The sequence below is a fragment of the Clinocottus analis genome, unplaced genomic scaffold (assembly GCF_023055335.1).
Source record: "Clinocottus analis isolate CAN_PGR_092001 unplaced genomic scaffold, fCliAna1.0.p SCAF_56, whole genome shotgun sequence".
In the NCBI taxonomy this organism is placed as follows: domain Eukaryota; kingdom Metazoa; phylum Chordata; class Actinopteri; order Perciformes; family Cottidae; genus Clinocottus; species Clinocottus analis.
Genome location: NW_027176214.1, coordinates 77,501 through 90,000, shown reverse-complemented (window position 1 = coordinate 90,000; position 12,500 = coordinate 77,501). Strand labels below are relative to the sequence as shown.

The 12,500-nt window shown below is 48.8% G+C and overlaps 2 protein-coding genes across 4 annotated transcripts in view; one reads left to right on the top strand and one right to left on the bottom strand.

Moving 5' to 3' along the window:
- The window catches only part of samd14 (sterile alpha motif domain containing 14), a 7,302-nt gene extending 6,645 nt beyond the window's left edge, over positions 1-657 (bottom strand). For both annotated transcript variants that reach the window (XM_068601970.1, XM_068601969.1), the window contains exon 1: positions 458-657. The gene's annotated coding sequence lies outside the window, so the exon portion shown is untranslated. The remainder of the gene's footprint in view (positions 1-457) is intronic.
- Positions 658-3,532: 2,875 nt separating this feature from the next.
- The window catches only part of arhgap27l (Rho GTPase activating protein 27, like), an 18,353-nt gene continuing 9,385 nt past the window's right edge, over positions 3,533-12,500 (top strand). For both annotated transcript variants that reach the window (XM_068601951.1, XM_068601950.1), the window contains exons 1-6: positions 3,533-3,730; positions 8,856-8,966; positions 9,066-9,904; positions 11,431-11,625; positions 11,925-12,095; positions 12,318-12,470. In XM_068601951.1, the coding sequence (XP_068458052.1) occupies positions 8,936-8,966; positions 9,066-9,904; positions 11,431-11,625; positions 11,925-12,095; positions 12,318-12,470 (1,389 nt within the window). In that variant the 5' untranslated portion in view covers positions 3,533-3,730; positions 8,856-8,935. The remainder of the gene's footprint in view (positions 3,731-8,855; positions 8,967-9,065; positions 9,905-11,430; positions 11,626-11,924; positions 12,096-12,317; positions 12,471-12,500) is intronic.

The following is a 12,500-nucleotide window of genomic DNA, read 5'->3' as shown; positions in this document are numbered from 1 at the left end:
CACAACATGACATCATCATAACATGACTTCTCTCTTCCTGCGCTGAGAGAACATCACGTCTCTTCACTTCACGTCGCTCTAAACTCTGCTACACAGAGACGTGTTGTGAACACGAGATTGATCTGGTAGCTCCTACACACACACACACACACACACACACACACACACACACACACACACACACACACACACACACACACACACACACACAGACCTAATGAGACAAACACATTCATATTCCCAGGAGACTGAAGCTCCAACAGGAAAATGCAGCGTCACACCAGGAAGATGTTTGACAGGAGGGAAGACATGAAAAGATGGAGGATGAAACACAGATTGAACGAGTGATGATAGAAATGCAGAGAGAGAGTGAGAGAGAGAGAAGAGGAGACAGAAGAGCTGGAATACTAGCGTGGTAAAAAAACAACAAAACACCAACAAAAACAGATAAACTCACCTTCTGCTCTCTGAAGGTGGTCATGACACATCTCTCTCTCTCTCTCTCTCTCTCTCTCTCTCTCTCTCTCTCTCTCTCTCTCTCTCTCTCTCTCTGTCTTCCTCTCTCTCCTTCTGAAGACTGCGTCTCCCAGGGTTCCACAGGGTTTTGGGCTCCAGGCGACGGTCTGGGCTCAATGCTGTCTCACCACAACTCAGCAAAATACTGCAGCACCGAGAAGGAGGAGGAGGAGGAGGAGGAGAACGACGACGACGAGGAGGGGGAGGAAGAGGAGGAGGACAAAGAGGGGGAGGACGAGGATGAGGACGAGGATGAGGAGGAAGAGGTGATAACATGATGTAAAAAGGAAAAAAACATAGAAATATCAACATCACTGTAAACACGAAGATAAATAAATACAAATAAACAGGAGCTGGAGCAGGAGGTGCAGCGGTACCAGCTAAATATAGGGGGCCCACCTCCACCACATTACAGCTCCTGGAGGACTGATGGATTGTTTTCTGGAGTTGCCCAGACTGAGAGGCGTCGTGGGGGTCGAGCCCCCGGCTGTGAGCCGCCATGTTGGAGCTTTCCCAATAAAGCCAGAGGGTTGCCTCCCTGCACCTGGGGGACTAAGAATCTGCACCTGGGAGAGTAAGAATCTGCACCTGGGGGAGCAAGAATCTGCACCTGGGGGACTAAGAATCTGCACCTGGGGGAGCAAGAATCTGCACCTGGGGGACTAAGAATCTGCACCTGGGGGAGTAAGAATCTGCACCTGGGGGACTAAGAATCTGCACCTGGGGGAGTAAGAATCTGCACCTGGGGGACTAAGAATCTGCACCTAGGGCAGTAAGAATCCGACTACTTATGCTTATGCACCGAACAGCCGTTCAGATCATCGGCCTCCTGGTAAAGACTCCACAGTTCTCCTGGTAAAGACTGTATAGTTCTTCTGGTAAAGACTCCACAGTTCTCCTGGTAAAGACTCTATAGTTCTCCTGGTAAAGACTCCACAGTTCTTTTGGTAAAGACTCCACAGGTCTCCTAGTAAAGACTCCACAGTTCTTCTGGTAAAGACTCCACAGTTCTCTTGGTAAAGATTCCATAGTTCTCCTGGTAAGGACTCCATAGTTCTCCTGGTAAAGACTCCACAGTTCTCCTGGTAAAGACTCCACAGTTCTCCTGGTAAAGACTCCATGGTTCTCCTGGTAAAGACTCCACAGTTCTCATGGTAAAGACTCCACAGTTCTACTGGTAAAGACACCACAGTTCTCCTGGTAAAGAATCCATAGTTCTCCTGGTAAAGACTCCATAGTTTTCCTGGTAAAGACTCCACAGTTCTCCTGGTAAAGACTCTATAGTTCTCCTGGTAAAGACTCCACAGTTCTCCTGGTAAAGACTCCACAGTTCTCCTGGTAAAGACTCTACAGTTCTCCGGGTAAATATTGCACAGTTCTCCTGGTAAAGACTCCATAATTCTTCTGGTAAAGACTCCAAAGTTCTCCTGGTAAAGACTCCATAGTTCTCCTGGTAAAGACTCCATAGTTCTCCTGGTAAAGACTCTATAGTTCTCCTGGTAAAGACTCCAAAGTTCTCCTGGTAAAGACTCTATAGTTCTCCTGGTAAAGACTCCACAGTTCTCCTGGTAAAGACTCCATAGTTCTCCTGGTAAAGATTCCACAGTTCTCCTGGTAAAGACTCCATAGTTCTCCTGGTAAAGACTCCATAGTTCTCCTGGTAAAGACTCTATAGTTCTCCTGGTAAAGGCTCCAAAGTTCTCCTGGTAAAGACTCCAAAGTTCTCCTGGTAAAGACTCCATAGTTCTCCTGGTAAAGATTCCACAGTTCTCCTGGTAAAGACTCCACAGTTCTCCTGGTAAAGACTCTATAGTTCTCCTGGTAAAGACTCCACAGTTCTCCTGGTAAAGACTCTATAGTTCTCCTGGTAAAGACTCTATAGTTCTCCTGGTAAAGACTCCACAGTTCTCCTGGTAAAGACTCTATAGTTCTCCTGGTAAAGATTCCACAGTTCTCCTGGTAAAGACTCCATAATTCTCCTGGTAAAGACTCCAAAGTTCTCCTGGAGACTTCAGCGCTCACAAGGACAGTGACAGAGCAACCTGGAGGTGGTGGAGAGGGCCGGCTTGCTGATCTGAACCAGAGTTCTGTTGTTGGACTTCTGTGCTCGCCTGGGTTTGTCCATAAGGAACGTGTTGGAGCATCAGGAGGCTCAGAAGTGTTCCTGGTAGCAGAACCCCTGAGGCCGGAGAGCAATGATGGACTTTGCGACGGCATCTTCTCATCTGATTCGTCTGTCTTGGCTGAAGAGAGGAGCAGAGCGGTCACCTGATCACCAGCTGGTGGTGAGTTGGATCAGATGGAGCCTGCTGGAAAGACCTGGCAAGCCCAAACGGGTACTGAGGGTAAACTGGGAACGTCAGGTGGAGGATCCTGTGCTGGAGATCTTCAACCCCCACCTGAAGGAGAACTTCTCACACATCCAGAGGGAGGTTGGGTAATGGGATCTGAGGGAGGAGGATTTCCTGCTGGCCTCAAGGAGCTTCTGCCAAACCATCGACTCAGGAAGGGAAAGCAGGGCCGACCCCAAGCAGGAGGTCTTTAACTCCACATCATGGTGGTGATGGTGAAGGTGACGTAAAGGAATGATTGCGGCTCAGTGGTTAGTGTGCCCGCCTTTCAATCGATGGATCGGTGGTTTAAGCCCCAGCTCTCTAGGCTTTGTCGTTGTGTCCTTGAGCAAGACACTTAACCCCTAACTGCCCCTTGCTGCTGTGTCTAGAGCAATAATGAAAGTGTCTTTGGTTAAATGCGGCAGCTAAATGAAATGTGAGGTTGAAGGTGCAACTCTGAGTCGGTGCAGCCAGAGGGTGCTGTTTGTCTGCTCAAAGAGCTGCAGCCCTGACTTCTGCTGTCCAACAGGAAACTGTCAGCCAGGAGGGAGAGGAGGACAAGCTAAGACTGGCAGGTCAGGAAGGGGCGGGGCCAGAGAGAGGAACCTGTTTCAGTGATTTGGACTCGCCCTCCAGGAACACAAGAGGAAAACACCAAGAGCAGGATGGTTGGCTCTGACGTTCACAGCTGGTAAAACATTATTCTCTGTTGAAATCGCACAAACTCTTCTCGTCTTATTTCTGCTGGTTTTGTGCGTGATGTTGTAAGTTTTTGTCGATTTGTTTTGGACTCTAAAGTTTTTCTGGGGACGTGGATCTGTTCTCTGTTCCACGCCGACGTTATGGGACTGTTTGAGTTTAGGCCTACCAACTGGATATTGGTAAGGAGTGTGTGTGTGTGTGTGTGTGTGTGTGTGTGTGTGTGAGAGAGTGTGTGTGTGTGTGTGTTTGTGTGTGTGTGTGTGCGTCTGTGTCTGTGTGTGTCTGTGTGTGTGTGTGAGTGTGTTCATTGTGTAGTGTGACATTGGGAAGTGGAGGAAGAAACTCCTGCGTAAAAGTACAAATATAGTTGTAATTAATAAAGAACTTAAGAACGTAACTTAAGTTATTAAAGAACTTTCTAATACATTTTTTACATCGTATTGTTTCTTAATAAATTAATACATTATGTACTTAAAAGAATATATATATATATATATATATATATATATATATATATATATATATATATATATATATATATATATATATATATATATATATATAAACCTAACCCGATTATAAAAGAAGCTAAGATTTTAAGATTTACAGTTGTATATAACAATCATTCAGTCTGCTTGTTCTTAATGGGTTATATTGGTTCTTAAGAAGGTTATTGAGGGGTTGTATTGGTTCTTAAGGAGGTTCTTGAGGGGTTATATTGGTTCTTAAGAAGATTCTTGAGGGGTTGTATCGATTCTTAAGAAGGTAATTGAGGGGTTGTATTGGTTCTTAAGAAGGTTCTTGAGGGGTTGTATCGATTCTTAAGAAGGTTATTGAGGGGTTGCATTGGTTCTTAAGAAGGTTCTTGAGGGGTTATATTGGTTCCTTAGAAGGTTCTTGGGGTCCTTGTTGGGTGTTTTATAAAGAGGGCACTAGTGAGATTAGTTAAGGTGTGGAGGTAGCAGTAGATGAGTGACTGGTTAACAGTTATTGGTGATAGAAGTCAAAGCGGTCTCTGGTGAATGAACCGCTGAGAGCTTTAAACCAGATCATAGATCACGATGGGAACAGTTTCTCTTTTCAGTAAAGAGAGTTCACTTTGTGTGTTATTCTTATGTAACACACTATTTATTTCACTTGTATATCACAATTGGTGGTCAATACTGTTATTAATAATGTTCTAAATAAACCAAACATTATGCTTTTGTGTTCTCAAACCCTCATAAAGTATGTGCGCATGTATCAGAATGTCCCATAACTTCCTTCATATCTTCGCTGTCCAAAGTCTAAGAGCACTCCTTCAATGGCTCCACAGCGTTCCAGGTGAGCGTAACAGCTCCTCCAGCCACAGCAAACCATCACCTTCACTTTGTGAAGCGGAGGATTAGATTTGCTTTTCAGGTTTTTCCTGGTGAGGTCTTGGGACAGAAGGAAAAAAAAAAAGTCGTCCTTCATTAGGACAGAAGAGAAAGAAAAGAAAGTCGTCCTTCATTAGGACAGAAGAGAAAGAAAAGAAAGTCGTCCTTTATAAGGATAGAAAGACAGACGGTAACGCTCTGAGGGATTTTTACACAAAACACTCTCAAGTGGCCTCCAAATCCGAGGCCATGGTTCTCTGCCGGAAACCGGTGGATTGCTCCCTTCAGGTGGGGACAACATGCCTGCCCCAAGCGAAGGAGTTCAAGTACCTCGGGGTCTTGTTCACGAGTGAGGGTAAGGTGGAGCGAGAGATCGACAGGCGGATCGGTGCGGCTGCAGCAGTAAAACAGGCGCTGTACCGGTCCGTCTTGGTGAAGAGGGAGCTGAGTCGGAAGGAGAAGCTCTCTATTTACTGGTCGGTCTACGTTCCAACCCTCACCTATGGTCACGAACTCTGGGTCGTGACCGAAAGAACGAGGTCGCGGATACAAGCGGCCGAGATGAGCTTCCTCCGTAGGGTGGCCGGGCTCAGCCTTAGAGATAGGGTAAGGAGCTCGGACATCAGGAGGGAGCTTGGAGTCGAGCCGCTGCTCCTTCGTATCGAAAGGAGTCAGCTGAGGTGGTTCATCTCATCCGGATGCCTCCTGGACGCCTCCCATTAGAGGTTTTCCAGGCACGTCCAACTGGGAAGAGGCCCCGGGGAAGACCCAGGACACGCTGGAGGGATTATATCTCCCGGCTGGCCTGGGAACGTCTCGGGTCCCCAGAACGAGCTGGAACATGTTGCTGGTGAGAGGGAAGCCTGGGTCGGTCTGCTGGGTGCTGCCACCGCGACCCGACCCGGATAAGCGGCGGAAAATGGATGGATGGACTCTCAAGTGAATATGCTGAGACTCAAACCAACCTAACGTGTGGACTGGATAGGTTAGGATTAGGGTTAGAATTAGGGTTTAGGGTTTCAGGTGAGGATAAGTGCTTGAAGGGCTACACATATTAATTGGCTTTCTTATTCTTGTTGCTGTTTAATTTGGTATTTTATGATATTTGTTATTGATTCATGAACACATGAACTTTAGTCCCCATTTTATGGGACGTATGATCAATAAGTTTCCCTCAAGGACCTCAGGTCACATAGAGGTCCTTAAGGATGCTGTGGAAGGACGACACATGAAGAGGTCCTTGAACAGATGAAGAGGCCCTTGAACAGGTGAAAAGCTCCTTGAACAGGTGAAGAGGTCCTTAAATTGTCAAAGAGGTCATTCAAAAAAACAATAACTGGTGAAAAGGTCCTTGAACCAGTCAAGAGGTCCTTGAACAGGAGAAGAGGTCCTTGAATAGGAGAAGAGGTCCTTGAACAGGTGAACAGGTCCTTGAATAGGATAAGAGGTCCTTGAACAGGTGAATAGGTCCTTGAACAGGAGAAGAGGTCGTTGAACAGGTGAAGAGGTCCTTAGACAGGTAGAGAGGTCCTTGGGTTGGGTGTATCACATTCTTTGTGTGGTTCCAGGTGTCTTTGAGGTTTTGGGAGTCCTTGAACTGTCAAAATGTTTGATATCTGACTTTAACGGACAGCTGACAGCCAATCAGAGCGCAGGATGCGTCTCGAGATGTTCAGACACATTCCTCTTCAGCCTCCAGGGGGCGGAGTCAGCTGAGGGTTTCATGATTCAAACTTATTTCTGTTCTGCTGTGTGTGTGTGTGTCTGTGTGTGTGTGTGTGTGTGTGTGTGTGTAACCACACCCCATGCTCACACTGAGGGTAAAGGTTGAACCCACTTCACTGCCACAACCGCTCCCTGATTGGCTGTCGGGTCTGAGGTCACGTGATGTTCTGGTGAACTTCTCCTTTAAGTCCTCGGTTCCCTCTGAACGGCCAGCTGCCATCGACCTGGTTCAATGATTGACAGTTTAGGAGGTGTGTGTGTATGTGTGTGTGTGTGTGTGTGTGTGTACGTACGTGTACATTACATTCCGGACGTGGAGGGTGTGGCCGAGAGGCTAACCTCGAGGAGTGGGGAGGGGCTGTGCTGCATTCCAGTCGTCAGACTCTAACACACATGAATCATACTTGCCTCAGGTGTGTGTGGCTCAGGTTTGACTGTTTATCTCCATGGAGACTCTTAAAGGGCCGGTAGACTGCAGGAGAGCCTGTTCAATTCAGTAAAACTGTATTTATCCTTATTATGTTCACTACGAGTACCAGAGTATTATGTTCACTACGAGTACCAGAGTATTATGTTCACTACGAGTACCAGAGTATTCATTAATGTTCTGGTAAAATGAAACCTGAAGAGGAGAAAAGTCTAACAGTGAATGTTCTGCAGTCTGAGTATTGTTTCCCTACAAAGACAGGAAACACACACACACAAGCACACACACAAGCACACACACAAGCACACACACAAGCACACACACAAGCACACACACAAGCACACACACACACACACACACACACACACACACACACACACACACACAGTCCAGTGTGTGATGTCATCGAGAGGTGGAGTCGATGCACTGTGGGCGGGGCTTCCAGCAGACAGGAAGAGCAGACACTTCCCTCTATAAACAGAACTGGCCTAAGATCAGCCTCCTGCTATTGTTCTGTGTGTGTGTGTGTGTGTGTGTGTGTGTGAGTGTGTGTGTGTGTGTGTGTGTGTGTGTGTGTGTGTGTGTGTGTGTGTGTGTCAAAGTCAAACTGGTCGTGTAGTAATAGTACTTTGTATATATATATACTTCATATATTACCCTCGGGTGCTTCAGAGTGCAGGGGAATCTGAGGCAGGCTGCTAGGCCCCGCCCCCTACCTGTGAGTGGGCGGAGCCTGCGGTGTGGAAAGGAGAGCTGCAGCGTCGTCTCTAAAGAACCTGAGAAGCTACTGGAAGTAACTGTGTGTACTCTGTGTACTGCTGGAAGTGTTGACTGTGTACTGTGTGTACTGCTGTGTGTACTGTGTGTACTGCTAGAGGCTTTAACCGTGTACTCTGTGTACTGCTGTATGTACTGCTAGAAGTGTTGACTGTGAACTGTATGTACTGTGAGTACTGCTAGAGGCTTTAACTGTGTACTGCTGGAAGCGTTGACTGTGTGCTGTGTGTACTGCTGTGTGTACTGCTAGAAGCATTGACTGTGTACTCTGTGTACTGCTGTGTGTACTGCTAGAGGCTTTAACTGTGTACTGTGTGTACTGCTGGAAGCGTTGACTGTGTACTGTGTGTACTGCTGGAAGCGTTTAATGTGTATTGATGAAGTAGAGCTATGTACTGTGTGTACTGATGAAGTAGAATTGTGTACTGTGTGAAAACAATCTGACTGAGCAGCATTTCAGCCTAAAAATATGATTTAACATAATAGAAAGAAATAGCTTTAGCTTCAGTACTAGCTTTAGTTTTAGTACTAGCTTTAGCTTCAGTACTCGCTTTAGTTTCAGTACTAGCTTTAGCTTCAGTACTCGCTTTAGTTTCAGTACTAGCTTTAGCTTCAGCACTAGATTTAGCTTAGGTACTAGCTTTGGCTTAGGTACTAGCTTTGGCTTAGGTACTAGCTTTGGCTTTAGCTACGTCATTAGCTTTAGCTTGACTTGTTCTGACTGGAGGAAACATTCCTTTCATTCTAATGTTTGTCTCAACTCTGTTTTACGTTAATCAAACTAGTTTCACTACAGTTATAGTAGATATTTACTTTTGTACTTTGAATATTTCCTTTATATTTTACATTTCAGAGGTAGATATTGTACTATTTATTGTTAGCATTATGTTAGCATCATGTTAGTGCCTTGTTAGTATCATGTTAACAAATTGTTAGCATCATATTAGCATCATGTTAGCACATTGTTTGCATCATGTAATGAAATACTGAAAATAATGAAGCTGTTTCTCTCTCTAGGGGGCTGACGATCAAATGTGACCTTTGACCCCTCAACTTCAGAGTCGCCTCCCCATCCACCTGAGGGGGGGGTCATCACCATGGCAACAACTTCCCCCCTGCTGAGTTCCGGTGAGTCCCGTCTCTACCGTCGTTAGCGTTAGCACTTGTGGTCAACGAAACGCTTTTTATTGTTTCCTCTGACCCTCCGGTCTACTCCGCGTCCTGCAGGTCTGGGTCTGGTCCTGGTGGAGTTTCATTACGAGTACCAGGGTCGGGATGGCGAGCTGGTTTCCATCAAACCCAACGAGCGCTACGTCCTGCTGGCCAAGACCAACGACCACTGGTGGCAGGTCCAGAGGGACCGCGGCTCCAAGCCCTTCTACATCCCCGCCAAGTACGTCAAGGAGCTGCCGACGGACTTCCCCTCGGCCCTGGACTTCGATCCTACTGGTCCTGAACCAGTGCTGCTTCCTGTGGCGTCTCCCGTCCCCGTCCCCGTCCCAAAGACTCCGGAGGAGCCCAGAACCAAACCGGGGGACGAGGTGATGATCCGACTCAGACCCGAAGCTTCAAAAGGATACCGCAAGACAGAGAACCGCATGTCGACGTTCGGGGTCCCGCAGGACTTTCATGACTTGGTGGCTCCGGCCCCGCGGCATCCCATCCACCCTCCTGCGGGCCCAGGAGAGACCGGGACTACAAACATGGCCGACGATACTGTGAGCAAAAGGCACCTTTCGGGGTTCATGGAGGATCACAGGGACTCGGACAAATCCCGAGTTCCCAGTTTCAGTCCAGCAGACCCCGTCTCCACACCCAGACCCCAGACCCAGCCCATCCCCGTCGAGACGCCGGTCGTGCCGGTGGAGCACCGGGAGTCCCCCATAGAGCCAGAGGAGGAGCTGGAGGAGGACAGCAGCGCCGAGGAAGTTCCACTAAAAGAGGAAGGTTCTAACCATATCTACGAGTCCATCCAGGACCTGAACCTGGACCTTGAGGCTCTGGTCGCAGGAGAAGGGAGTCCAGCTCCGCCGTCTGCACCTGCACCTGCCCCGACCGGTTCCCCGGTAAGACCTAAGAGTCGCGTCGAAGCTGCCGGAGTTCTGGTCCAGTTCAAAGTCCATATTCCTTGAGCTTTCAGTCAGACTTTGGGTTTCTTCAAGCGGCTGATTGAAGCTGCTTTTAGTTTCTTTTCTGGTTTCCTGATTTTAAAAAGTCATCACAGTTTATACATTATACATAAAGATTAACAAATATACACATCATGTTTAGATTATTATTAAATATTAATAATTGCAGCATGTCACTTCCTGACTCTGCAGCATATCACTTCCTGCCTTTGCAGCGTGTCACTTCCTGCCTCTGCAGCGTGTCACTTCCTGCCTCTGCAGCGTGTCATTTCCTGCCTCTGCAGCGTGTCACTTCCTGCCTCTGCAGCGTGTCACTTCCTGCCTCTGCAGTGTGTCACTTCCTGCCTCTGCAAAGTGTCACTTCCTGCCTTTGCAGCGTGTCACTTCCTGCCCTTGCAGCATATCACTTCCTGCCTCTGCAGCGTGTCACTTCCTGCCTCTGCAGCGTGTCACTTCCTGCCTCTGCAATGTGTCACTTCCTGCCTCTGCAGCGTGTCACTTCCTGCCTCTGCAGTGTGTTACTTCCTGCCTCTGCAGCGTGTCACTTCCTGCCTCTGCAGCGTGTCACTTCCTGCCTCTGCAGCGTGTCACTTCCTGCCTCTGCAGCGTGTCACCTCCTGCCTCTGCAGCGTGTCACTTCCTGCCTCTGCAGTATATTACATCCTTCCTCTGCAGCGTGTCACTTCCTGCCTCTGCAGCGTGTCACTTCCTGCCTCTGCAGCGTGTCACTTCCTGCCTCTGCAGTATATCACCTCCTACCTCTGCAGTGTGTCACTTCCTGCCTCTGCAGCGTGTTACTTCCTGCCTCTGCAGCGTGTCACTTCCTGCCTCTGCAGCGTGTCACTTCCTGCCTCTGCAGCGTGTCACCTCCTGCCTCTGCAGTGTGTCACTTCCTGCCTCTGCAGCGTGTCACTTCCTGCCTCTGCAGCGTGTTACTTCCTGCCTCTGCAGCGTGTCATTTCCTGCCTCTGCAGCGTGTCACTTCCTGCCTCTGCAGCGTGTCACTTCCTGCCTCTGCAGTGTGTCACTTCCTGCCTCTGCAAAGTGTCACTTCCTGCCTTTGCAGCGTGTCACTTCCTGCCCTTGCAGCATATCACTTCCTGCCTCTGCAGCGTGTCACTTCCTGCCTCTGCAGTATATCACCTCCTGCCTCTGCAGCGTGTCACTTCCTGCCTCTGCAGTATATTACATCCTGCCTCTGCAGCATGTCACTTCCTGCCTCTGCAGCGTGTCACTTCCTGCCTCTGCAGCGTGTCACTTCCTGCCTCTGCAGCGTGTCACTTCCTGCCTCTGCAGCGTGTCACTTCCTGCCTCTGCAGTATATCACCTCCTGCCTCTGCAGCGTGTCACTTCCTGCCTCTGCAGTATATTACATCCTGCCTCTGCAGCGTGTTACTTCCTGCCTCTGCAGCGTGTCACTTCCTTCTGGACTAAGTTGATGACTGAGTGAACCCTCTCTGCAGGACGTAGGCTCTGACTCAACGTCTCCGGTCTACGCCAACGTCTCTGTGAGGAAAACCAACATCCCTCAGATCTCGGTCTCTGGCTCCGCCCCCCCATCATCACCTCCTCCTGGCCCCGCCCCCTCTACCCCCCGTCAGAGCTCATCTTCTTCAATCTCTTCCTCCGGAATGATGAGCCCACATGACGGCTGGCAGGTAAGGTGACCTCTGATAGAACTACAAGTGTGAGCTACTACAGGTGTGAGCTACTACAGGTGTGAGCTACTACAGGTGTGAGCTACTTCAGGTGTGAGCTACTATAGGACCAGCTCCAGACAGCCATGATCTATGGAAACCTTTTTAGAACAAACTGACATTGATCTGATGAATACAACCCAGCTGAACTTGCCTCTAATACCAATCAGCTGGTCTAATCCCTGTAATAAAATGTCCTGGTCAATGGTGTGAAATGCAGCACTGAGGTCTCAGGTGTGTCCCTCTGTCTCCGGGTCCAGGTTCACTCGGACCAGGACAGCGGGAAGGAGTTTTATTTCCACCCTGTGACCAGACAGACCACCTGGTCCGACCCCCGCGGCCCTGCACCCCCACCTTATGTAGACTTGGACCGGTCCAGAGGCAGCGAGGGGGGTCCACCCTCCCCTCTGCTGTCCCCCGCCTCCTCCCAGGTACCGACGTCTAGCTCTTAAGATTACTGACAGGAGTCTGTATTGAGATTACTGACAGGAGTCTGTATTGAGATTACTGACAGGAGTCTGTATTGAGATTACTGACAGGAGTCTGTATTGAGTTTACTGACAGGAGTCTGTATTGAGATTACTGACAGGAGTCTGTATTGAGATTACTGACAGGAGTCTGTATTGAGATTACTGACAGGAGCTTCCTGACAGGGTTCAGCTGGTTGGGAGCAGCTGGTGGATCAAGTCTCAGGGAGGTTTTACTACCACAACCCCGCCTCGGGGGCCACGTCCTGGGCCGCCCCGGAGCCGCTCGCCCCCTCCCCACCAGGACCCACAGCCAGCAGGAGGAGCGACGACGGCCCGGTACGACCCCATTTAGACCTGGATTAGGTC